Source organism: Nannobrachium achirus, assembly GCF_963921795.1.
Source record: "Nannobrachium achirus genome assembly, chromosome: 15".
NCBI classification, from domain to species: Eukaryota; Metazoa; Chordata; class Actinopteri; order Myctophiformes; family Myctophidae; genus Nannobrachium; species Nannobrachium achirus.
In genome coordinates this window covers 44,890,864-44,918,661 of record NC_137822.1, presented here as the reverse complement: position 1 = coordinate 44,918,661, position 27,798 = coordinate 44,890,864, and the positions used below count along the sequence as shown (strand labels likewise).

The following is a 27,798-nucleotide window of genomic DNA, read 5'->3' as shown; positions in this document are numbered from 1 at the left end:
TTTATCCAGCATAAAATAATTACTACAGGATATAACGACAGTTTTGACTAATTGTAGTGATGCTAAAATATAAATACTCTATCATAGCCTACAGATTGGACAAAATTACAGTTTACATCGTTTAAAATCTTTTTTCTTTTCTTTCTATTTCACGACATCATCCACTTTCAACCTTTCTTCATATAACTGGTCCTCACTAATGCTCATGATAATAAATATGCCACCATTTTTGTCTACTCGTTCTTTGTCTCTGTGGCTGTGGACAGAAACCTGCATACCAGTGACATAATCAATGGGAATCCAAGCTAATAGAAACTGCAGGCTTTTTATTCTTGGAAAGTTATATGCTTGATGATGCTATTTTCCCATGAGCATTAGTGAGGACCAATTATATGAATAATATAGGTTGAACAAGACTGCACTCTGTCGAGGTGCCAACTTGTGTCTTGTGCATTCGTGGCCATGTACTGTACTGTATGTATGGCCTACTTGTGCGCCAACAGAACGCAACTTTATTTATACATCAGGTCACACTTGTCGTTGGTGACGTCACCAAGAAAGCTGGCCCCTCATTGGCTGTTGATGGTGACATTGCCAAGAATACTGATCCCTGATAGGCTACAGGCGTAAACACAGACAGATACGCGACCGAACGCAGTAATTGCGTGCTCTGCTGGCCCAAGTAAAAAAAGGAACATCTTACTCATGAAATACATACGCCACATGAATAAATTAGAGCCTCCGGAAAAACACGGTAAATGTTATAAATGGTAAATGAAATATGCAGGGTTTTACGTGCTTTTATGTGGTGAAATTGCGGAAAGTAGCGAGATATGTGACATGCAAAATATGCAGTAAGTTGCAAAAAATGCGAAGTTGTGAATTACGCGGAATATGCAGGGGTTAATGTGATTTTATGTGGTGGAATATGCGGGTAGTTCCGAAATATGAGGGTGGATATATGCGATTATGCAGCCTTTTTTGAAAACATGTGACACGGGCATAATCTATGACATTTGGCTGATTATGTGGGAAATTATGCGATGGAATAATGACATTTTTCTGGAGGGTCTAATAAATTGAATACATACTCTCCCATGGACACCAGTGAGTTTAGTCTCTGCTCCAGAGAAAAGTTGTGAAAATGTGTGCAAATCTTTGAATATATGTATTTTCAAAGCAAACATTTGTAACTCAAATTTTGCTTCTGGGTGGTCCCTGGAACTAAATATTTTGAGATGGGGGTCCGTGGCATAGTAGTCTCTCAAGAACAGACTAACTAAGCTCCAGTTGAGTGAAAAGGACCTTTTCTTTGACGATGGCTGGCCAGATTGCTGACATAGAAACATACATTTTTCAAAAAATCTTAGAAGGATTCAAAAGACACTTATAGAATCGGGTCAAAATTCAAATTTTCAAGATTTTTCAAAAAATAGCAGATCTACAAGCTCGCAGCGCGGCACTCGGTGCCGCGCTGTGAGCTTGTATATCTGCTATTTTTCAATAGTTAAAGCATAAAATAATGATACACAATAATGTGTACCCGTTCATAATCTATGGCATAATCTATGGCATTTGGCTGATTATGTGGGACATTATGCGATGGAATAATGACATTTTTCTGGAGGGTCTAATAAACTGAATACATACTCTCCCATGGACACCAGTGAGTTTAGTCTCTGCTCCAGAGCCACGATCTTGAAGGCCATGTAACATGAGGACACCAGCAGAACACTTACTCTGGAAAGACACACACACACACACACACACACACACACACACACACACACACACACACACACACACACACACACACACACACACACACACACACACACACACACACACACACACACACACACACACACACACACACACACAATAAATGAGAAAACAAAATCACAAATGGTCTTTTAGAGTATGGATGGAGCAAGGGCCTGCTACATCAAGCTTGTTATCAAGCATAGCATTAGCAGCACATGATGATGGCCCAATTGGCCCATGATGTTTAAACAATCAAGACAAGAGGCGATCAAGACATTATTACAGTACTATCCATGATATAAAGCCATTTAACTCTCATTGCACACTAATGAATGATTGTTTTAATGATATTAAATATTAATATTGTGTTACTTTAGTCAACTGTCATCTTCATAGACAAACTCACAGTCACAACAACTGGCCAATACAAAAAAAAGATACCAGTTCTGTTCAGAATTTGTCATCTCGCATCTTCCCACAAAATATTAGAAAACACTAAAGAGTGGGCTTGATAAAAGCCAGGCTCAATAAGCAGGATTGATAAGGTGCTCATTATCAATAACAATTAAAGCTCCATCCCTACTTTAGAGTGGTGCTATGACAGTCTGGTATCTAAAAACACATGATAATGAATACTAATAAAAGGTTACTCACAAGAATAAATAGATGAGCAGGAGGGTGTGTAGAGACATGGGCTGTGCAGATGTGTCTTTGTGCGTAGTCTTCACCGGCCCTACGAAGACATGAATGAAAAGATTAGAAAACCTGGTAAAACTTTACCCATTTAGTATCTAGACCTTTCAGGACCGGGAACCCCTTTTAGTGTTCTTGTTGCTACAGTATAGCGACATTTCGTCACTGTCGGGGCAGAAACCTTGTATCTCCAAGTTTCAAATTTGAACGTTTTCTTTCTCGTAAAGTAAAGCCCTGCTTCATCATACAAGACTGTTGCACAAAACTAGTGAAAATAGCCAATCTACAAGCACACAGCGCCTTGCGGATGTGAGGCATTGTGAGCTTGTAGATCGGCTATTTTCACTAGTTTAAATCGTTTTTAACACTTTGAGTGCCAGCCCCCCCTGGCCCCCGTCCCTTACCAGTGCCACCATTAGGTCCCATTCATTCTGCCCCGATTCCAGGGAATATATTGAAAATGATCCGATATTCACATCGGAACAAAAATGGGAGGTTTGGTAAAAGAGGATTTTTTTTTTTACCAAAAATTTTTTGGAGTGATTTCGGTGAGCGGTTTTGGAGATAGGTGCTCGAGAGTGCGCACTGCGCAAACCAGTCAATAACCTCAGAAATCTAGATTCTGAGATATTTGAGTTCAAAGAAAAAAAACTTTAGGAAGCCATAGCGACAAATTGGTAAATGGTAACGGAACACAAGTACCCTTGACAGAAAGAATAGCATGCCTACTTTATTTTCTGCAAAAAAAGTGAAAAAAATATTGTACCATCGTCTAGTTTCAAGGGGGCAAAGTGAAAAAGTATGAAATGACTTACATTTTGATAGAACTATGCACTGTGAATTCACTGTGTTTTTACCTGGTCTAGAAGGTCAGGAAGACAAAAAGTCAGAAAAGCGATGTCAACCTTTTATTTTATGGCAACATCGAACCCTAACCCTGATGAGTACCTCACACATCCAGCATGAACATATTTATGTTCAACAATATTTACAAATATTTCCAAAAAAATAATCACAAATATGACTTCACAAAAATAAAATATAACTGGATAAAAGTAAAATAAAATAAATGTGCAGCAAGTAAAGAATAAATAAAATAATATAAAAGTCAAAAAAAGGCATTCAACAAGCCAACATTCAGGAGTCAAAGGCACCACAAATCAAGGTCAAAGATGGTACTGTTCACCGTGTGTGTGTGTGTGTGTGTGTGTGTGTGTGTGTGTGTGTGTGTGCGCGTGCGTGCGTGCGTGCGTGCGTGCGTGCGTGCGTGCGTGCGTGCGTGCGTGCGTGCGTGCGTGCGTGTGTGCGTGTGTGTGTGTGTGTGTGTGTGCGCGTGCGTGTGTGTGTACCTCAGGTGCCTCAAAATGGCCTGGTACCTGTTCCTTGCCATTGTTCTGGGAAAGTACGGCATGGCAATGTTTTTTTGACCACTGCATGGCAATCTCCGGCTTGTGAACGATAGCTGTGAGGAAGAGAAGTCCCAGAAAGTTCTTCAGCTCCCCTAGAGTGACATTGGTCCAGGCAGCGAACCTACAGTGTGTATGACCTATGCCTGACTCCTCCGCTCTCGCTATCTCCGCCATCATACTGTCCTCTGCGTTGTCATTGGTCTGGTTGCAGATCGGGCTCCCATCCTTCCTCCATCCAGTCAGACTCCACGGGCCCTGTATATGATAGAAATAAATACAAAATACTAAATGAACGTGCTTCTGTATAATTTGTATGTTCTTTAGCAAAGGCTGTCGCACAAAAGTAGTGAAAACAGCAGATCTACAAGCGAGGCGTTGTGTGCTTGTAGATCGGCTGTTTTCACTAGTCTAAATAATTTCAAATGTATATATGTATATATACGTGGCCACTGAATTCTATAGGCTCTGCTTTGATACAAATTTGATACAGATTTGAGATCGATTTGATAGATTATTATGTCACACACACACACACACACACACACACACACACACACACACACACACACACACACACACACACACACACACACACACACACACACACACACACACACACACACACTGATTGTATTACTAAACTATCTATCTAGGTATACACACACAATAAAAAACTAAACTATAAAGAAATGTATTCTTACTGGAAGAAGTTGGAGGAACTTCATACACCTACTACAAACCATGGATTGACATCTAGACCTACTGCACATACAGTATGAAACAGAGCTGATACCTTTATGTACTATGAGGAAAATAATGCTGCTATTTGTACCCTGTATATATATAAAATGACAATGCGACATAGCTCTGTTTGAACAATGCTGTACCCCCTCCAACTGTATATTTTCAACTGTTTTTTTTATTGTATTTGTGATACTTGCTTTGGCAATGTAAACGTATGTTTTCTCATGCCAATAACGCTCCTTTGAATTGAATTGTATATTACCAAATGCACCCTACGTGGAAAAAAAACAATAGCAGGTCAGGCTTATTGACATCGGTTATTGATTGATTGAAGAATGTATTACAAGCTTGCATTAGAGTAGACCTACAGATTCATGGCTCATTTCCACAGGAACACACTTTATGCATATCATACAGTGGTGTGTTCTAGACTTTTTTTGAGGGCATACGATCAGCTACTATTCGTTTGGCCAGGGCAGACGCTATAGTACATAATCCCTATCAAATACGCTACTTTGAAAGGTTCACGAGGGCAGACGCCGTTCATATTTTATTGTTCCTCCATCACGGAGGTATAGAGGCCGGCGCCTGGCGGCGCCGTGCCTGCAAGGGTGTCCCAAGTCGGGCGAGGTGTGGAGGGTAGTCCCCGGTGCTATGGAGGTTCCAGCGACCCCCTGGGCTAATCCTACCTGCCCCTGCCTTTTATTTTCCGACAGCAGACGCCGTATACGTGCATTACAGGTAGAACACAGCACTGATCTCATATAACATTGAAAGACAGACAGACGTATAGAACATATTGAAACGTAAAAAGCATAGCTTTATAATGCTTACCCGGTTCGCTGATCGCAGCACACCTCAGCAGTGCTTCCTTCAGGGCAGGGGGAGAGACAGCACCGCAGCGACCGGGTCGTCCTCCTCGGCTAAGTCCACGCACGGCCTCATTTGGCTGTATTAGCGCCCGCTGCAACTCCGCTCTCCGGGGCCATACCTATCGGTGCAGCCGGTGGGCGCCGTAAGATGATACACTGCTCCAAACAGCCTGCCTCCGGTCCGGATCACCACCGTAGCTCCTCCGTCCACTGTGGATGGCTGGCGACGTTCCTTGGCTCCCCCGACACAGCAGCAAAAACACAGAATTCTCTTCAAATCGCCGGCATCAGCGTTCAACGGCATCACCGTTCATCCTCACGCGTCGCCTCAGTCAAGTCCCAAACGCAGCCGCGCAGCAACAAACGAAAGTCCAACTGGTGCTTCGGGTTTTGATTATGGTCGGTGGCGGCGCTGGGCAGCAGCAGGCTGCGGGCTTGGTGTCCACGGCCACGGGGCATGGTTCGGCTGCCTGCTTGGTCTCCATGTGCGGCCATGACTTGCTCTCTGATCAGCGGAGCAACGGTCCGGTAACTGGGACGGCGTTTTCTTTTTCTTTTTTTACAAAATGGACGCCCCCAACCTACAAAGAAACTAGCCCTTCCCTTCCCCCACTCCTCCTAGGTAAAACCTCTACCTTCCGATCTCTCTCTCTATCTCTATCTCTCTAAATAATACTACATCTAATGATTTTATAACTAATTCTAGCTCATTCTCTCAATATATCTCTCTCTCCCTCTGATTGCTGTGTGTCCGGTTACGGTAAAAGTCACTGAACTCTTTGAGACCCTTGTTTCTGGGGGGAACCGGCCAATCAGCATGCTTGAATTTGGTCACATAAGCGTGTGATGTCATGCAGGGGCGTCAATTGGGTATGGCAGGGGTATGCAGCTGCCATACCTTGACAGGGGGAAATAATAAAAATGTACTTTTCATCGTGCCTGTTGCTAAGGTATGGCAACATGACTGGTGTCTTCACCAGACACCAGTCATGTTGCCATACCTTAGCTTGTTCTGAACTGACGCCACTGAATTGTCATGCATGACGACCGTCCCATCGTCCAAAAGGGCTGTATCTTGGTTACCGCATAGATCCAACACTGTACTACTGTAATATGAAAAAAAAGCATCTGGCGTCATATGACGCCAATATTATTTTCTGGCATCATTGCCAAGTGCGTGTCTGACGTCATATGACGCCCTGGCACTCAAAGTGTTAAAATGATAAATACAAAAAAAACGGTTTTGGACATACAAGGTTTCCACCCGACAACAACGATATAAACGTTTTTCTGAAAACTTTTAAGAGCGTTTTTAGAATCAGCCTCAATTCTAAATGGGTTAAAGTTTGGGTTTACAATGCATCATACATCACATTTATAATGCACTATAATGCATGTATAAGGCTGCTTATGATAAATGACAACTTATAGCAAGGTTTGCAAAGAATTATAAGTGCTGGTCATAAGTATGCGATAAGGTCTTGCTGCGCGGTCATTATGGCTTATATGGACACGACGGGGTGATAATTCCCCGAGGCGGAGCCGAGGGGAATTATCAGCCCGAAGTGTCCATATAAGCCATAATGACCAAGCAGCAAGACCTTATAGCACTTATTACCTGGCTAATACATACATTTATTAATTTGACTCAAAACTAAAAACAAAACAAGGTATTTCCTTGTTTACAGACGGTTGAAAGTGCGTCCCCCCAGCGCAACACGGTCGCCTTGGAAAACAAGGAAGTGCTGATCAAATAGAATCCATGTTCTGTTACTGCGTTGTCTATTTCTCGCCTCAAATGGTTTTTAAAACATTTTTCAGAGCAACGTTTAGTTGTAAATGACGCTGTGTGTTTGTTTACATGGCTGCCATGTTGGATACGGCACTAAATTCACGCAGCGCATCCTGACTGCAGCAGCTGTTCTGAGCCGTTGATTAGGCAGCGGTGAATTATAGAGCGGAGCGGTCATTATACGCTCATAATTCACCGCTGATTTCAGCGCTCGACCAATCAGAATCAAGCTCCCAAACGAGCCGGGTAATAATGCATTATAATCCCAGGGGAACAGCAAGCACACTGCAACCATAGCTCAGTCCAGTGTTTCTCAAAGTGTCCGGAGGGCAATTGCCTGGAATGCCTCGCATGGGATGAGGAGAGTGTGGAAATCAAACATGGGAGAAGACCTCAAGAGTCATCCGTTTATTGATAATTCAATGGAGTCAGTACTGCTGTATGAGACATGGACCCTCACAGTGAAGTCAGTACTGTTGTATGAGACATGGAGCCTCACAGTGGAGTCAGTACTGTTGTATGAGACATGGACCCTCACAGTGGAGTCAGTACTGCTGTATGAGACATGGACCCTCACAGTGGAGTGTGGAGGGTTTAGCTAACAACACTGTAGAGCTCAAGACCATGATGTTAGATAGCAGAGTGTGGAGGGCAGCGATCCAGGAGTCCCCAGTTGGTGTTGGCTAGACCACTGGTTCTCAAACATTTTAATGTCAAGGACCCCTAAATTAATGTGCATGTGGCCATGGACCCCCATCTGAAAAGGTTTTGTGGCAAGGACCCCCATACAAGATTTATGGTGTTAACATTTTCCAAGAATGTCAATAAAAGTTGAACATATACATATATTATTCAACATTTAGCTGGGGACCACCTGGAACCCCCTCAAGGACCCCCTGGGCTAGACCACACTCTTGCATCGCATCGTTGAACAAATCGTTTGAAATGATCTTTGTCGTGAACACGAACTAGACGATTCAAACACCGAAATGAAGGATAATTCCCATGACTGGTTGAGGGAACATAAACATACAGGCTCTCTTTGATTGAAAATGATTTCACCCTTGGTAAATATGTGTGTGTTTGTTGATGCTACCACTGTGCAATCAGTGTGTCCATGCCTGTGATCCTCAAACTTTTCAGGCTATGGCGTCCTAAAAAAAAAACATATTTGAACTAGGGACCCCTCAAAATAGTCATATTTGAACTGGGGACATCCCACCCTGAAAAGTATCTTGAGGCATAACATTTTTGTCTCGGTTCCCGATTAATATTGTGAAAATAGCAGATCTACAAGCTCACAACCTCGCCCCAAACAGTGAAGGTGCAGAGGGTACCATTGTGGTTGGGGGTGTGCAGGTGAACGTCTGCATGGACCGACATCTCTCCGTTCTTCATAGTGCTGAGGAACTGGTCCTGCAGGCCTGCGAAGTCTGCTCAAACACACAAGAACAAACACAAGGTGAGACTTCCATCAGCGTGAAGCTAGAGTCAACATCTTCATAGTCTCGCATACCCAGACAACTATTCCACAATCTTCGAATGCTATATAGAGTCTGGAACGGCAGCTCCCGAACGGCGAGTATCAGAAGTAGCCGCTGCTGCACTGAACTGTAGTCCCATTGGAAACATAACAGAAACACAATAGCTCAGACAAAGTCATTCGAGCGGCATATTCTTGTTATGAGTGTTTAGTTTAAGAAAACGTTTGAAAACATCATGGAAGTAACACCAACAACACCAGAGAAAGACGAAATAATGCCCCAAAAAATAAAGAAAGGTTAACGCTTCCAGTAGGACATGTTATTGCTACTGCACCAAGGGAGCGGTTGCGTCACATCCGCTTTATCTCGCACTCATCATTTCTATTCCGGTTTGCCAGACTGTATGCCGGGAGCTTTTGGCCAAATCGCGGAGGCAACAGTCTGGCCACGCGAGAGACTAGAGACTAGATGCGAGACCACGCGAGACTGTACACGGTCTGTAAACAGTACTTGTGTCACTTGAGCAAATTGGAACGCTGACAAAAAATCAACATTAAAACGACTGGACTGTTTTGGTCCAACTTTCTTTCTTTTTTTTAATCCCATGATTTTTGTAACCCATTGTTTCACCCAGTGCCAATTGCCCCCTAAACTGTAATCCTGGGCTCTGCTCTCCCTCTGCCAACCTGGGGATGAGAGCCCTGAACTGAGCTCATGCTTCCTTCAGTGCATGAGGAGTGAGCAGGCCGCTTCTTATCAGGGGGTTTCCCTGGTTGGACGTAGCGTGCGGAAGGAACACGCACTAAATTCCAAACTCTGTCATAAGGCCCTAAACAGAGTCATAAGGACATAGGACATTCGTTTTTTAAGTCCGACGTCATTATGTAGTTATTAGACTTCTGGGTCCAAGAGGCACGAGCCGCCGTCCGCTCCTCATTGAAAACAAGCATGTTTGGAACACGCAAATCTTTTTACAATAACCTCTTCCCTTCTTGATAATGACACTTTAGTGGTTCTTTTAATCTCAGATCTGTTCAAACAGCGAGGGACACACCACCGCGCGAACTCACGTCACCAGCCTTTCCAACGCGTGTGGTTCGGTTTGGGGGAGGAAAAAAAATAACGGGGGTTCCGTTCAGGTTAAATCTCAGGCTGATGCACACTGATGAAACACACAGACGGTAGTGTGCAGCCAGGAGAATGAGACTCGCCGGTCACTGCCAAAGGCATCAGGATCTGCCAGCCAGTAAATTGGTGCTGTCTGGAACCAACACATGGGCGAGGACGCCCCACAATAACATACGTGAAAGACGCAGGAACGCAAAGCACCATGGAGCTGGCAGGATGTGTGGCAGTGTTGATTTTGTCGACTAAAACTATGACGAAAAATGTGTCAACTGCGTTTTTTTCACAGACAAAAACGAAATAAAAACCACGCTGTGATGACTAAAAGTAAGACTAAATATATTGACAATTTCATCAACAAAATAAAAACTAGACTAAAACGTTAGGGAGGGACTAGTGGAGGAGAAAGTAATTTTATGTTTAGTTGCTCTCAGGTGTTGCTTGCTGAAAATAGCAGATCTACAAGTTCACAAGCTTGTAGATCGGCTATTTTCAGCATGCAACCAAGTGTAAAATCAGTCATTACGATGTCATCAAGGCCTGCCAAAATACATTTTAGTTGACTAAATCAACTGTAGATTTAGTCAACTAAAATCTCATGATATTTAGTCGACTAAAATTTTACTAAAACAAAAACTTTTCAGGTGACTAAATTATGACTAAAACTAAATGACATTTTATTCAAAAGACTATGACTAAAACGAAATCAAGATTTGCTGTCAAAAACAACACTGATGTATGGAGAAGCGGGATGACTGGAAGCGACGATGTAGGGCTGGTCTGAGGACGACCTAGAGACGGTAGTAGAGGTTCTGATGGGAGCGGAGAAACGTCCTGGCTTACAAGAGAACAAGGACACAGACCTGCCATCTTGTCGTAGTCTGGGTTTTAACTAAAGCAGGGGTTCCCAAACTTTTTTGTCTCAGGGCATCCCATAAATATTTTTTTTAATCCGAGGCACCCCAACATTATAACTTTCACTCCCAGCACCTTATATTTATAGCATATCGTCTTTGTCGGGTGGAAACCTTGTGTGTCCAAATTTTGGACACACAAAACCGTTTGTTTTGTATTTATCATCTATAAAATGTACTAAACTAGTGAAAACAGCAGATCTACTGTGTGCTTGTAGATCGTCTGTTTTCACTAGTTTTGTGCGACGGTCTTGTATGATGAAGCAGGGCAAAAGACGTACATTTGAAACAAGGTTTTTGAGATACAAGGTTTCTGCCCGATATTTTACCGATTATGTTGCGAGGAAAACGTTGAGATAATAGCCATTTTGGTTAGAACTGACCGAAAATAACTTTGTACTTCAAGTTTAAAATGATACTAAATATTTTTTCAAGTGTCCAAATAAATTCCAAATATTATCAAATGATCTTGTGGCACCCCTGGACTGCTGTCACGGCACCCCAGGGTGCCCCGTCACCCACTTTGAAACCCCCTGAACCAGAGAAAACAGACCTGCCATCTTGTCGTAGTCTGGGTTTAACTAGAGAAAACAGACCTGCCATCTTGTCGTAGTCTGGGTTTAACTAGAGGACACAGACCTGCCATCTTGTCGTAGTGTGGGTTTAACTAGAGGACACAGACCTGCCATCTTGTCGTAGTGTGGGTTTAACTAGAGAAAACAGACCTGCCATCTTGTCGTAGTGTGGGTTTAACTAGAGAAAACAGACCTGCCATCTTGTCGTAGTGTGGGTTTAACTAGAGAAAACAGACCTGCCATCTTGTCGTAGTGTGGGTTTAACTAGAGAAAACAGACCTGCCATCTTGTCGTAGTGTGGGTTTAACTAGAGAAAACAGACCTGCCATCTTGTCGTAGTCTGGAGTCTGGGATCCAGAGCTGCTGCTCTCCAGCAGGTCTCCTCTTCTCTGGTGAACCACTGCTTCCAGGTCACACAGGTCTGACGGGAAGTCCTACACACGCACACACACACGCACGCACGCACGCACGCAGTACGCACACACGCACACACGCACACACACGCACACACACACACACACACACAGAGAGAGAAACACACGTCACATGTTATTCAGGGGTGGCAGTGAATCGTGAGGTAGAGCGACCGCCTGCCTGGGACACGGAAAGGTTCCCCGTTTTCGAACCCGGGCTCCGCCAGAGTTAAACAGTGCATTTATATATGCACCGTTTATTACCAAAGCACTTTACAAAGATCAGGGGTGCCCAAAAGGTAGATCATGATCTACCAGTAGATCACAAAGGATGTGCAGGTAGACCACATGACACATGCCCCTAACAAATATAGGATTATAATATAAATAAGAATATTAATAAACAATTTCCCAAAACCCCTATTTTTTGGCATCTGTCAGTTGAATTATTAAAGGTGACTTGATTGTTTGACATCAAGAAGGGCCTGTCAGCTCCCTTTCATGGCTTAGTAGTCAAACCCCCACAATGCAATGCTTTGTTTTCAAGAGTCAGTAGCATTACAAAGAACCCAAAAACCTACCACTTCCATACAGAATGGGATGAAGACTTTTACCCTCACTATTTCAAGTGTGTGTTTGTCTTATACAGTATGTAACAGCAGTGCTGCTATTCCATAGCCCCCTCAGGTCATTCTTTTTGGGGGCAGGTAGATCATGTTGAGCTGGTCATTTTAAAAGTAGCTCTCAAGTAAAAAGAAGTGTGAGCACCCCTGACATAGATTGTGCATTACATTCACACATTCATACACCGATGGCAGAGGAAACCATGCAAGGCACCAACTTGCTCACCGGGAGCAACTAGGGGTTCAGAGTCTTGCTCAAGGACTCTTCCACACTAACTCTGGGGGAGCCCGGGATCGAACTGAGAACCCCGTGGTTCTCCATCCGACCGCTCAACGTGCCACTCTACCCCTGAGCCACTGACTAAACTCTAAACCATTTAAACAAAGAGACTAAACACTAAACCATTTAAATAAAGAGACTAAACACTAAACCACTAAACCACCTTGAACTTGCTTCACTGTATTTGTTTATTTGGACGGGACACTGCATACATCACATACTGTAGCAACGTAACAACGTTGGATTTAGTAAAATATGCTACAGTACATAGTTTACAGTACATCCAGTCCCCACAGGAAAGACATAAAAAACAAACAGGCAGACAGTAGAGTACATTACATTAAAATACACAGGGAAGGGCATCAAATTCTGTGTTTGCACATTTCAACTGGGCTTCTGTCACGAATCTTTGGTCTGGACGAGACTTTACACACAGTATAAACACGCCCTGTACAATAACATCCTGTTAATGAGGTGTGTGTGCATGTGTGCTTGCTTGCGTGCGTGCGTGCGCGTGCGTGCGTGCGTGCGTACAGACCAGAGGAAGAGCAGAATGGCAGGTTTCCATGAAGCTGTTCTCACAGGAAGAGGAGACGTTGAGACTGCAGCTCTCTGGGTTGTTGTTACCCTGAAAGAACAGCACTTGAACCATTATTTTATACTTTAGCCATTATTGAAAAATAGCAGATTATGCAAGCGCACAGCGAGCTTGTAGATCTGCTATTTTGGAAAACTCATGACAATTTGTTCAAGTCCTTCTAAGGTTTTTGAAAAACGCATGTTTCTATGTCAGTGGTTCTCCACCATTTTCATGACAAGGAGCCCTAGAATTATATGTATTTGGCCGCGGACCCCCAGCTCGAAATATCATGAATCAGGGACCCCCCCAGACGCAAATATTTGAGTTACAAATGTTTGCTTTAAAAATATATATATATTAAAAGATTTGCAAAGAAATTCAAGATTTAAAACAAAATAGCAGATCTACAAGCTCGCAGCGTGGCACTCTGTGCCGCGCTTTGAGCTTGTATATCTGCTATTTTTTTATTAGTTAAAGCATAAAATAATGTTTAAAATCTGAAGAGGCCATCTCCACAAATGCCTTCTAAAAAGAATCATGAGTTCTCAAACTATTTTGTGCCAAAAAAAAAAAAAAAGATATGTAGGCCTAACTGTCAAATGCTTGGTGCAAGGCACAGACCGCCCAAAAAGAGAAGATTTGTTGTATAGCTAAAACCTAAAATGACACCAATGGCTTTCCCAGTTTTAACCCATTGGAACCACTTTAACCAAAAAATAGCAGATCTACAAGCTTACAGAGCTGCACCGAGTTCTGCGCTGTGAGCTTGTAGATCTGCTATATTGGAATAATCGTGATTCTTTTTTTGGGGGGGCAATATTTGAATATATATTTTTTCAAAGCAAACATTTGTAACTCAAATATTTGCTTCTGGGAGGTCCCTGATAAACAATATTTTGAGATGGGGGTCCGCAGAAAAATACATATAATTCTAGGGGTCCTTGACATGAAAAAGTTTGAGAACCACTGACATAGAAACATGCGTTATTCAAAAACCTTAGAAGGATTTGGTAGTTTATCAAACCTTTCTTCATAAAACTGTTTCTCCATATTGCTTGTTATAAGATGGCAATACTTCAGTCTACTCGTCTTCTCATTTCAAAGGTTTCTGACTTTCTTTCAATAGTTTGTTCCTTGATGTCAGAACAATGGATTCTATTTACAGCATGCTGACTTTCCAGGAAGAAAAAATACTTTCTAAGAGTTTCTATTACTTTGGTGTTTCCAAAGCCCTCCAATGAGACAAAGAGTGAGTAGACAAAAATGATACCATCTGATAATGAGCATTAGTGAGGACCAATTACTGTATATGAAGATAAGGTACCTTCAAAATAAAAATGAATGAATGAAAAACAGAATGAATAGTTATTTTAATCCTGCATTGATTGTTTAGGATTGTGTGTACTTTAGCGTAATGATATGAAGTCATACAAATAAACAGAAACTTACGTCTAAATGCACACAGATGGATTTCAGGAGTTTGTAGGTCGTGTCTCGAGAAAGGAAGGACACAAATACGTGCTGGAAAACAACGCATACAAAATGGTGAATAAATAAATGGTGCATTTAAATAGTGTCTTTTTCCAAATGCTTTACAATGTGTTGCACACGCACGCACACACATACATACATACACACACACGCGCGCACACACACACCAGGAGCAGTTAGGGGTTCAGTGTCTTGCTAAAGAACACCTAGGTCCCTTTTCCACTGGGGTTGAACTGGTTCCATTGCGACCGCGGTTTTCCCGGTGAACCTGAGCGCAACAGTGGGGGCGTGGGAGTATGGGGAACACACACCACTGACTATTGCCGATGATGGAGAGGTTATATAGCTTTATGTATTGAGAGGCACGCTTGCCGATTTCGTACGAGACTCATCATCAATTGCAAGATATTTAAAGTTATTTGGGGCCATGAAGATAACCCCTTCTTCCCACTACTAGACTAAGGATTTATATTGTCTGTGTTATTGTTTACAACCACAATTATTCATGTGTGGCAAGATCGCGGTTCCACTAGTTTTACTAGTAGGCTAGTAGGCCTAGAAGCCTTCAGAAGTTAATTTAATGTTTTCCATTTAACTCTATCCACGCTTTGAACGTTCCCGTTCGCCCCATTTTTGACGGCCCGATAATGCCAATTGTACGTTCTTTGGCTCGTTCTTTTGTACCTTGGTTTGATGTCTGTAACCTGTTGAGGTGTCGCGCGGGTGTCTACCGTTGAAACAGCTCCCATAAAAGTACTCTTAAAATCCAACTGGACGTTAACATCAATGGAGTCACAACACTCTTCCATGTGTTTTTCTCTGGATCTATTGCTCTGTAGCGACTCATCAGCCTTGAACAGCCTTGACAAGCAAGAGTCGATCTGAGACCATTTTCACATTAATTCTTGCATGAGGCTGCCCCCTACTGCTGGTAGAGCCACGGCACACTCTTTAAGAGAAAACTTCAAAAAAAAAAAGAATACACCTTTGTCTATATCATCGCAAAGGTAAGGTGCTTTTGCTGGCACAAAACCCAATAATAAATAACAACATCTGGCAGAATAAGAGTTAATGATGTTCTTTATCCTTATCTAATCTTGCGCTAATGCACACAACTTTTTTTTCCCACCAGGTTTTAAGGCCTAGTAGGCTTTTCAGAAGTTAATTTAATGTTTCCCCTTTAATGATTTCCTTTATGTCATCTTGAGCTAATGCACACAACTGTTTTCGCCAGGTTTAAGGTTATATTAGTTGTTTCTCATAAGCTCGCGACCCTCCTTGCCCATCGGCCCCCACCATTGTGCTTAGGTTCATCGGGAAAACGTGGTTGCGGTTCCATTGAACTGGTTCCCTACTCTAATGTTGAACTAGTTTCCACTGAAAATTAATTGGTTCAGAACCCTGAAAGTTGGTTAGGAACTGGAACCAACAAGTACTTTGTTTTTTCTTGCCCTGAACTGGGAACCTAATGTAAGTGGGTGATATAAACAGTGCAAAGGCAAGCATAATAATAATAATCATTAAACAAAAAGACAAGAAAAGTGAAACTGTAACTGCCATTAACCCCTGTTAATGGACAGGTTGACCGGTCATGTTCTGGAATCCAACCTGGGGAAACTTGGGAACTCCTGCTCCCTGATTCTAATGATGCTTAAAAACCGGTGGAAATGCAAGCCGGTTCTGCGAATGCACCAAGGATCTAGAAGCAACACAACCAGGTCTAGAACCAACGTTCTTTTGGTGGAAAAGGGGCTACTTGGACGCTAACCCAGAGGGAGCCAGGGATTGAACCCGAAACCTCAATATTTCCAAGCGCCAAGCGCAGGTCTCATTTTCATTTTTCAAAATACAAAAACCCCCATAACTTTTGGGGGTAAAAAAGGTTAGAGAACCACTAGTAAGCTACTAGTGGACTTCAGTGGACTTCGTACTAGTGTACGGACACACTGACGACCCCCTGGCCAAGCGGCTGCTCTACCTCCTGAGCCACTAAACAACGAGAAGTCTGGTCTCACCCGCTCACATGTAGTGGAGATCACCAGGGCGTTGGGAACTAAAATGGCCGTTTTAGTCTTCTTGATCAGAGTCACCGAGCGCACTGGAATTGCAATCTGGGGAAAGAAAGCAAAGTGATTATTGACAAGTAAATGCCATCATATGATCAAAATCTACAAGACATTAATGAACACTGAATGTATTAAAGAGGCTTTAAGTAATATTGCTTTTGTTAAAATATGAGTTAACTACTATAGCTCTATATTGTGATAGTAGTCATTGCTATCCACAAGTTTCGAACGTCACATCGTGCTTTGCACCGAGTGCATTGCACCGAGTGCCGCGCTGCGAGCTTGTAGATCTGCTATTTTTTTTAAAGTCGTGAAAATGTGTGCAAATCTTTGACTATATGCATTTTCAAAGCGAATGTTTGTGACTCAAATTTTGCTTCTGGGGAGTCCCTGGAACTAGATATTTTGAGATGGGGGTACGTGGCCAAATACATATCATTTTGGGGGTCCTTCACATGAAAAGGTTTGAGAACCACTGACATAGTAGTCTCTCAAGAACAGACTAACTGAGCTCCAGTTGAAGTGAAAAGGAGGTTTCAAAAATAGCAGATCTACAAGTTTGCAGCGCGCGCTGTGAGCTTGTATATCTGCTATTTTCCAATAGTTAAAGCATAAAATAATGATACACAATAATGTGTAACCGTTCTGAATGGGTTAAAGAGAGGGAGAGCTGGTGAGACTCTGTGTTACTGAAAAAATCAAACCTCTGTTCGAAGTGGAGCTGTGTGTGTGTGTGTGTGTGTGTGTGTGTGTGTGTGTGTGTGTGTGTGTGTGTGTGTGTGTGTGTGTGTGTGTGTGTATTGCAGTTGATGCTCAGGGCAGGCTAGATCATGTGTACCGATTTTTGTGACATTTGAAGAAAATATGTAGGAAAAGGTGCAAAAAGTGTTTTGGAGAAAATTCAAGATGGCGGAAAATCTATCCTAGCGCAAATGGGCGTGGCCTATATGGGGAGATGTGTCTTGACCCAAGGAATCCAGAGAAAAAATAATTTTAATTTTCCGATCTACGGTTCAAGAGTTACGGGGCAAAACGTAAAGTGGGCCGTTATAGCGCCACCATGAGGCCGAGTGATGTAATTATTTTTCGATTCATTCTTAAAATCATTATGAATCTCCTCTCCGAGGTTTGAAACTGTAGCACGAGAGAAAAATACTTGAAAGTGATTTCTTGCATTGTCCCATTATAAGTCAATGGGGACAATTAAGCGTCGTTTTTTGCCGATTACGTCGGCATGGTAAGGCGGATCGGAACGAAAGGTAATAGAACAACATTCCCGGCCGAGCCGCACATTTTGATGTATATATTGCGCGAGTGGCGTAAATGGTGCGGCACTAGTTACGCGCCGAAGTTTAGGCTACATACACGGACGGAGACAGACAGACAGACAGACCCACACACACGGCCACGTATAGGGAGCTTGTGTTCCACACAGCTCCAAAAAAAACACCATCTATAGCAATGACTACCATCGCATTATAAAGCTACATCTTTTCAACATAAAGATTGTGTTCTAACAGAAAGAACACCTCTTACAGCAGGCAGCAGCATATTAATCCTACCTTGGTGTCTCTGCCAAACACTTTAGAATGGAAACAGATCCAGTTGTCAGAGACAAACAGTTTCCCCTGATACAAGATGTCTTTCTGGAGGGCACAGGTGTAGCCTGGTGGGGGGGACACAGTCATTTAGAATTGTTTAAACCCCATTTAGGCATAGAATTATATAATGCTTTAACTATTGAAAAATAGCAGATCTACAAGCTCACAGCGCGGCACCAAGTGCTATGCTGCGAGCTTGTAGATCTGGTATTTTTTTTAAATCATGATTTTTTGTTTTGCATGTCTTTGAATATATCTTTTTTTAAATGAGAACGTTTGTAACTCAAATATTTGCTTCTAGGTGGTCCCTGGAACAACATATTTTGAGATGGGGGTCCGTGGCCAAATACATGCAATTTTTCGGGTCCTTAATGAAAAGGTTTGAGAACCACTGATTTAGAAGACATTTATAGAATCGGGTCAAAAATATTCAAAGACTTGCACAGATGTTCAAGATTTTTCAAAAATAGCAGATCTACAAGCTCGCAGTGGGGCACTCAGTGCCGCGCTGTGAGCTTGTAGATCTGCTATGTTTTAAGTTAAAGCATAAAATAATGGTTAAAGTGGTTAAATCTAAAGTGACACAGATTTGCATTCAGGCCTAAACACATCATTGCAGTCAGGCAGACAGCAGACACCTACAGTAGTTATCTGTACATTAACCCCCTATTTCATCATACTACAGCATACATGGGCAACTGGCGGCCCGGGGGCCATATGCGGCCCCCACCTTCACTTAATGCGGCCCACAGGTTAATACCAGAATACTGATATATTATTGATTTCAGCTGTTACAATTCCAAACATGACCTGCTTTAATTCCGTCAGTCTATATTAGTAGCTTAATGACTAGTATAGTAGTATTAAAATGTATTTTTTATGTCCAAGTTATTTGTAATTAGGTTCATAAAGTTAACATGACTATATGGTAAAACTAAATGCGTTTGAAATAAAATAGAAATGTTACATTTCAGGATTCCAATTCAAAAAATAACAAAATAATTCAGGATTCCAATTCAAAAGAAGCAAAAATAGCTGATCTACAAGCTCAAAACGCATCGCAGCGCGATGCGTTTTGAGCTTGTAGATCTGCTATTTTTACTTCTTTTGTATGAGATAATGTCAAAGTAGGACGTAGCAATATGCAATGTGGCTCTCTGGAGTGAAGGTGGAAATATAGTGGCCCTCTGGAGTGAAGTTGGAAATATAGTGGCCCTCTGGAGTGAAGGTGGAAATATAGTGGCCCTCTGGAGTGAAGTTGGAAATATAGTGGCCCTCTGGAGTGAAGGTGGAAATATAGTGGCCCTCTGGAGTGAAGTTGGAAATATAGTGGCCCTCGCCATCATCAAAGTTGCCCACCCCTGTACTACAGTGTCACACACAAGTAGCAAAAATAGCAGATCTACAAGCTCAGAGCGTCAGCGTGTCACGATGCGACCCGTTAGGGGCGGATAGATCTGCTATTTTTGCTACTCTTTGAATGTGAATGCGGTTAAGTGTGTCTGTTTTTTCTTTTAATAAATATTATTGAACCAATGAAAAGATTTAGCAAGAGCTTGAATGAATAATAATTACATTGGATTTATTGGAGCACCAGTTATTATTATTTTTAATGTCCTGAAAAGTAACAGTTTTGGACAATGATATTTTTACAGCTAAGTAAAAAAGAAAAAGAAAAGGTTTGTGCACTTACTTTGTTTGAGTAACTCATCTTGGCTTAATTCCTTGAATAACTTATGATACTGTGCGTTTGTCTTTGATATCTAAAAAAGAAGAAAAATAAATAAAATTAATAAAATAAAATAAAGAAACATATTTCAATATTACATAACACGAACCCTGGCATCCTGGGCTTGACATAACAGGCAAAGATTCTGGCAAAATAGGCGACCGTTTGGCAAAAGAAATACCAGACCTACAAGCAGCCATCTCATTTGAGCTCATCTCATGACTAGAATTAGGAAAGCTATTTGTTTGTGCATTTATTGGTGCGTCCGCGTTTCCATAGCAGACCAATATCCAATATCCTTGCTAAATAAAGTATAATATAATCGTTCTACTTACTTTTGAAGCATTTCTTTTTAATTTCTCATCAAAGTGTCTGTTTATTTATTTTTTAAACTAAACCAAACTAATAGTCTAATTGCCTCTAAACTTGACACACATACTGTACAGTATCAGTCCTGGGTCAGACCTTTGCACAAGGCTAACTTTCCCCCCTCATATAATTTGTACACTTTGCATATAAACGGTCTACATAATTACTACATAATCGTCTAATCGCAATTATTTGACATAATCGCAAATTATTTGACATAATCGCAATTCGTCATAATCGTTTCCATGTTGAAAATGTATATTTTCAAACATTTTCAAAAATAGTGGAAATAGCAGCTCTACAAGCTCACAAAATAGCAGATATATAAGCAGAAATAGCAGATCTATAGCAGAAATAGCAGATCTATAAGCTCACAACGTGTCACAATGTGACGTGCTGTGAGCTTGTAGATCGGCTATTTCCACTATCAATGTTATTTTTTAAGTGTAAAGTTGTCAAATATGTCAGTAATTTCGTTGTATATTTAGGTTATGTGTCATATCTGCCATGTGCAACTTCAAAGCCTAAAAGCCAAACAGAAATGTAATTGTCAACGGAAAAAAAACAATTAAATCATTAACAACAATTATTTGAGTGATAATTAATTAGTTAGGCCCAAATCAGAAATTAGCCTACAAAAACAAATATGTTGATACATACTGTACATCTACTGTAAGCCCCTCCCATACACTAAAATGTGTACCGGCCTGAATCGTCATGTAAAATGTCATAATGGTGACAGAACTAGTGGACACGTGCTTTTTCCTAGTTTCCATGACTGACGCATCTCATCATTACCTGGTTGTTTCTATAACTGACGTGTCTCGTCATTACCTGGTTGTTTCTATAACTGACATGTCTCATCATTACCTGGTTGGGTTGGAGCTTCTTTCGTTCAAACTTCCTTTCACAATCACTGGGAACTAGGATGGGTGAAAGCTGCTCCACGTGTCTGGATCTGAAAACAAATAACAAGAAAATAACATGAATAACTTATTATTAGCATGTGCTACAACCAATTACCATAATATGATCAATCAAAGATAAAACAAACATATGTTAAATAAATGTTACTGTCAGAAAAGTCCTCCCATTGAGATATGTTTATGTCACATGATTTATGGGCATTCCTTTGGCAAATTTGTTCAACACCGCGTTGAAGAAATAGGCTGCACTACAGCGTGAACTGAGTAAACCAGTGTGCAGATAGATGTTACATGTGTAGCTACAGTGGGGGGAGCAGGTCCATGCTCAAGTTCCCTCAGCCCTATGTTCCCTCTGCGACGTGGGTGAATGTTAACCTGGTGAAATGCTAACCTGCTGACGCTGGTGAATGTTAACCACTATGCCTAAACCTAACCCAAACCCTGACCCCCACCTCAGTGGGGTCGAGGGAACATGGCCATGATCCCGGGGCAGCAGTGGGTTCAGCAGTGGGAATCAGAAAGTTCCTGGTTCGATACCCGGCTCCCCCTGAGTTTGTGTGGACGTGTCCTTGAGCAAGACACTGAACCCCCACGTCATTGGTTCTCAAAGTGGGGTCCGGAGACCCCCAGGGATCCCTGAAGGAGTTCCAGGGGTCCCCATCTAAATGGTAGTTAGGAACCAAAAGGGCCCTATGTAACTCAGAGAGTGTACAAAAGGAACCAAATGGACCTTAATGGGTCCATTTGGTTCCATTTGTACACAGTTTGAGTAAGATTGATTGATTTTATAATAACAATTCGGGCCCTAATGCATGTCAAACTGGGGGTCCTTGAAATTAAAATGGTTGGGAATCATTGCTAGAGTCATAAAAATCTTCTCTTATGGGGGTCCCTAGCATATCTATTCAAATGGGGGTCTGTGGGCTAATATGTGTCAATTTGGGGGTCCTTGACATGAAACGGTTTGAGAGCCACTGCCCTACGTGACTGCTCCTGATGAGCAGGTTGGTGCCTTGCATGGTTTCCTCTGCCATTGGGGTGGGTGGGTGTTAGAGCTGGGATCGGGCCCATTTTTTCTGTCCGTTGAGAACCCGTGTCCGACAGTTTTATGTCCGACCCGAATCGACGTCCGAGCATTAATCATGAAAAAGCGTCCGACCCGAGCCGAGGCCCGAACCTTATGTTTCCAACGCTTTTTCACCTCCTTTCTTTTTCTTTGAGGAAGCCACTGATTTACACTCACTAGCAAACTTGTTCTAATATGCAGCGTGCCTGCTTGTTACCCTTAATGTGAATATTAAGCCACACTGTAGCCTGTGAAAGTGTTTAAATAGTAGGCTATGTCGATTATTAAATAATAAAAAATAATAACGTGCGCTGCGCTGCGCTGCGCTGGACGGCTGACACAGTGACTCATTCATTCTGCAAGTTTCTGCGCCTGGAAAAGAGCAGATCTACAAGCTCACAACGCGTCGCGGATGCGAGGCGTTGTGAGCTTGCAGATCAGCCACATTTTGTCACGGAACACGCCGTGATGAAGAAGTATTTACTTGAGTGATGTGATGTGTGTTGAACGGACGGACGGACGGACGAGGCTGGCACAGTGTACTGCGACTGCACACAACAGCGCCGAAAAATAAACATCCAATGCAAGGGACAGTAGTGGAACACAAGCTAGAAGCTCCATTCAGCAGCACGCCACTTCCAAACCACAACAGCGCGCTGTGCGTTTACCTCAGCGTGGGACTTTTCTCCGTGGTCAGAGTTGTCTCTGTGGCTGCAGCATTAGCGCGAGCAGCACACACACAGTGCCACACACACACACACACACACACAGGAGTTGCACGCTGCGTGCATCATCAGAGAGAGTGCATGATGCATGTCATAGGTAGGCAGAGGCTATATCAAAAATATGTCCGACCCGAATCGACGTCCGACAATTAATTATGAAAATGCGTCCGACCGGAGCCCGAGCCCGTCGGGCTTGTCGGGTCCCGTCGGATTTCGGTCGGGTATCCCAGCTCTAGTGGGTGTGTCTGTGTGTGCGTGTGTGCGTGAGTTGATGTGTGAATGTGCACATTCTAAAGCCTATTATCCGTTCCACGATAGTTTTGCCCGCCGAAAACGGCTAAGAATAGCAAACCTGTAAGCTCACAACACGTAGCATCTGCGGCACGTTATGAGCTTGTACTGTAGGTCTGCAATTCTCTGCGCGCGACGAAGCGTGAATCAGGTTTATAGCGCCTTGGATAATATAAAGACGCAATATAAATACTCCATTTACAGTAGGTCTAGTGTCACTGGCCCATGCTTGGACTAAGTTCAGCTGAAACGTGGCCAAACCCTGGCCGGTTTTGAGAGAGACAGAGTAGTATAGTGCACTGGGTCCCAAACAGTGTGTCGGGACCCATTTGTGGGTCATGGACCAATTTTTATGGGTCACGACTCGAGTAAAACCCCACATCGACAAGCTTGTAGATAGGCCTGTCACAATTATTATATAATTGTCTAATCGCAATTATTTGACATAATCGTCATAATCTTTTACATGCTGAAAAATGTTCATACATTTTCAAAAAAAATCAAAAATAGTGGAAATAGCGGATCTACAAGCTTGTGATGTGGCGCGTTGTGAGCTTTTGGATCGGCTAATTCCACCACCAATGTTCTTTTTTTTAAAGTATAAAGTTGTCAAATATGTCAGTCATTTCTTTGTATATTTAGGTTATGTGTCATATCTGCCATGTGCAACTTCAAAGCCTACAAGCCAAACAGAAATGTAATTGTCAACGACCAAAACGCAATTAAATCGTTAATCGCAAATATTTGAGTGACAATTAATCGTCATGTAAAATGTCATAATCGTGAGAGCCCTACTTGTAGATCTGCTATTTTCACTCGTTTGAGTCCCGGGCAAACGTCTCAAATCTCTCTTTTGGTTCTCGAGCTGAAAGGTTAGGGAACCTCTGGTTTTAGTTAGTGTGTACCTCACCTCAGGAGGGGCGGAGGAGTCTTCCTCCTGGTCTCTGGAGCCGGAGGCTCTGTGTCTGTGGACGTCTGGGGGTCCCTGCACGTTTGGGAGTCCCTGGACGCCTGGGGGTCCCTGGACATCAGGGGGTCCCTGGTTTGGGGGTCCCCGTCCCCTCCCAGCAGCCTGTCCCCATTCCTCCCCTGTCTGTCCTCTCCTCCATGCTCTGTCTCTGGTCTGAAGAAGACCACATGATTCACTGAGAGACAGCTGACAAACTGGCTGACAGCCTTGTTACTCTGATTCATCATGAATAAAACATTGAACAAGGGACTGAAACACAGATGATTACCTAGTCTGACAGACACAAATAATATGTAGTACGACACCTGATGGACTGGTTGACAAGCAAGCACCTGAAGCCCATAAGTGTAATACACCCCTCCCCTGCGTGCAGAGGTATAAGTTTGAATCCAGGGTAGGACATGAAAATAAGGGATGTGTGGCTTTAAGTCAGATCACGCGCCGTGTTGCAGACAGAGCAGTTTGTCATCATAAAGAAATATTCCACAGATGACTTACTTTACACCAGTGGTTCTCGACCTGTGGGTCGGGACCCTCAGGGGTTCCCCAAATTATTTTGAGGGGTCCCCAGATGATTAACTTAACGTGGAACATTGTTTTCTCACTCAACAGTAAACAAACCAACATAACGTTTAAGTGTATAGAGGGTATCTGCACATTTCTAAAGTGACAATTTAAGGACTTTAAAGATCTTTAGTTTTTAGTACCTCTGGTCAAACATTGGTCAGATTGTCAAATATTAGAGGCTGAAATTGTGAAAATAGCCGATCTACGCGTTGTGAGCATGTAGATCGGCTATTTTCACAATGGAATAGATCGAGTCAAACTAAATGTAAAGCCAACTACTACAATTCCAAGTGCTTGTGCAGGGTGGGGACTGGGGGTCCCCAGTTCAAATATGATTGTTTTGGGGGTCGCGGCCTGAAAAGGTTGAGAACCACTGCTTTACACGCTTACGCACACAGGCACGTGCACACATAGACATCAAAGGGGGCTTGAGCCCCTGCCCTTTATGCATGCTTTCACTATGGAGAAAGAAATGCAAAAGACCAAATGACTTTCCATGTCCTACAGCCTTCAGGAGACTTGTCTTTCCCCAACTCCCCTGAACTTGAATGCAACATTTTACGTTGAAAGAATGTGTCCTGCATCTAGAAATGCTCGCCGTAGGCAGCACAATGAAAATAGCTGATCTACAAGCTCTCAGCGCGTCACAGTGCGACTCGTTGAGAGCTTGTAGATCTGCCATTTTCTTTGCCAAAAGAACCCTTTTAGGACATTTCAGCCCCTGCCTCTCAAACATCCTCTGCACGACACACACACACAGGTCGCAGTTTAGTATACGAACGGTCACAGCTTGACCATATCTCTGTCTATAACGCCTGACACTGTGATTCCCCAGACACATCACTGTGACATCACAGGTGACATCACAGTGATGTCAGATCCTCAGAGCAGGGATCTTCATATATATGGTCATAAAAGGCTGACACATCACTGTGACATCACAGGTGACTTCACTTCACAGTGATGTCAGATAGTCAGAGCGGGGATCTCCGTACATGGGCATAAAAGGGATCTCCATATATGGGCATAAAAGGGATTGTATCTATGATGTCAGATGACAGAATCCATATATGGCCATTAAGACAGATGGCGCGACCTCTCTTTTCGCCCTTAGGCGTCTTACTGGTAATAATGATGAATGACAAGGAGTCAAAACAATCTACATCTCCAGCTCGAACCACCATAGTTTATAAAGGAATTCTGCCTGGGTTAAAAAAGAGCAGCACAGTTTGTATACAATAGTGAGACACACACACACACACACACACACATACACACACACACACAGAGTGTATCTCAAAGTGGATTTCAGGGACGCTGTGGGTTCCTTTTAGAGAGGTCTAAATTGACCCATACAAGTCTGTAACTCTGACAGTGTACACATGGAACCAAATGGACCTAAAAGGGTCCAATTTTGGTTCCATTTCTACAAATATAAACGTTTGAGAAACACTGCTCTTTACAGGCCAGGCCAGCCGTGTAGGCGAAGTTATTTGGCCCCTGGGGTTTTAAAGAGAGCTACCAAACCATGCCACGCGTCACATTGTCCTGTATGTAAACAGAACACCAAACATATTTCTGCATACATAAAACGTGTAGGCTTAGGCTATAATCCTACATGAACAAAGAATCATATGAAAAAGCTTTCTATGCAAAGTTGAACTCCGATGTGTAACCATAAAAAAGTTGGTTCAACTTTGCATAGACATCTTGTTAATAAATAGAACTGCGTTCTTCTTTGATTATTTGATCATGTAAAGATTTGGTTCAACTTTGCATAGCAATCTTTACATGAACAAAGAATCAATTTAGAACGCAGTTCCATTTATTAACACAACCCCCAAAATAGTTTACTATTCTCCACAAAACCGCAGTGGTCTAAAAACAAAAGCCAGATCAGACAAAAGCAGCGATTCGTTTTGCACATTAAAAGTCCAAAATGTATTTTCGAAGAGAAGCAGTCATAGAACTCAAAAGTGCGCCTATTAAAGTCGAGGCCTTTGAAGTTTTGTTCTTAGAACTCACGTCGTCTGAATCCCAAGCAGCTTGCCACCGTGGTGCAGCGGACACTTTGTTGCCAGTTGTTGTTGCTGTTGCTGATCGGATATCGTCGATATCGGCATCGATCGGTTGTTGTTGTCCTGCTGCTGCTGATGATCGATCATCGATACCATAGCTTTAACCGTTGGTGTCCGTTATAGTTAGTTAGTTTCCCCCTCCTCTCATGGATACAGACCTGTTGTTTCCACTTAAACAACAACACAAGGCTCTTTCTCTCCTGCTCGGTCAGGCTCAGGCAGGCAGGAGTTTTTTTTGGGAAGAAGAGAGGATCATACGACACAGAGGAGTAGCTGCTGCCTGCTGGGATTAAAGGGGGAGGGATAAGGAAGGAGGAATCAGATTTCTTATTTTTCCCCCAGTGGTGGAAAAAGTACTCACATCCTATAATACAGGGGTCTTCAACAGGGGGTCCGGGACCCCTAAGGGGGTCCTCAGAGTTACTACAGGGGGTCCTCCAAATCTTTGTGCGATAGATACCTTTTTTTCTCCTTTGTTATATTAACCACTTGAACCCTAGCGTCCATATTCTAGAACTTTAGCCATAAATAACAGATCGCTATTTTTGGCAAAGAACTTTGGTGTAGAGGGGACTTTTTCCCCTCAACACCAAAGCTCTTTGCCAAAAATAGCAGATTAATTACAGAGTAAAAGGTCAAGCAGATCAACTA

At 42.6% G+C, this 27,798-nt stretch overlaps 1 protein-coding gene across 1 annotated transcript in view; it reads right to left on the bottom strand.

Moving 5' to 3' along the window:
• LOC308298762 (GRAM domain-containing protein 2B-like) overlaps positions 1-27,361 on the bottom strand; it is a 33,690-nt gene extending 6,329 nt beyond the window's left edge. Inside the window, exons 1-12 of the mRNA XM_080742430.1 lie at positions 27,095-27,361; positions 24,443-24,655; positions 21,395-21,482; positions 20,120-20,189; positions 18,388-18,491; positions 16,775-16,870; positions 14,718-14,789; positions 13,227-13,316; positions 11,695-11,806; positions 8,612-8,707; positions 2,419-2,497; positions 1,651-1,740 (exon numbers count right to left, since the gene is read on the bottom strand). Coding sequence (XP_080598556.1) covers positions 1,651-1,740; positions 2,419-2,497; positions 8,612-8,707; positions 11,695-11,806; positions 13,227-13,316; positions 14,718-14,789; positions 16,775-16,870; positions 18,388-18,491; positions 20,120-20,189; positions 21,395-21,482; positions 24,443-24,655; positions 27,095-27,243 — 1,259 coding nt within the window. The 5' untranslated portion in view covers positions 27,244-27,361. The remainder of the gene's footprint in view (positions 1-1,650; positions 1,741-2,418; positions 2,498-8,611; positions 8,708-11,694; positions 11,807-13,226; positions 13,317-14,717; positions 14,790-16,774; positions 16,871-18,387; positions 18,492-20,119; positions 20,190-21,394; positions 21,483-24,442; positions 24,656-27,094) is intronic.
• Positions 27,362-27,798: the final 437 nt, after the last annotated feature.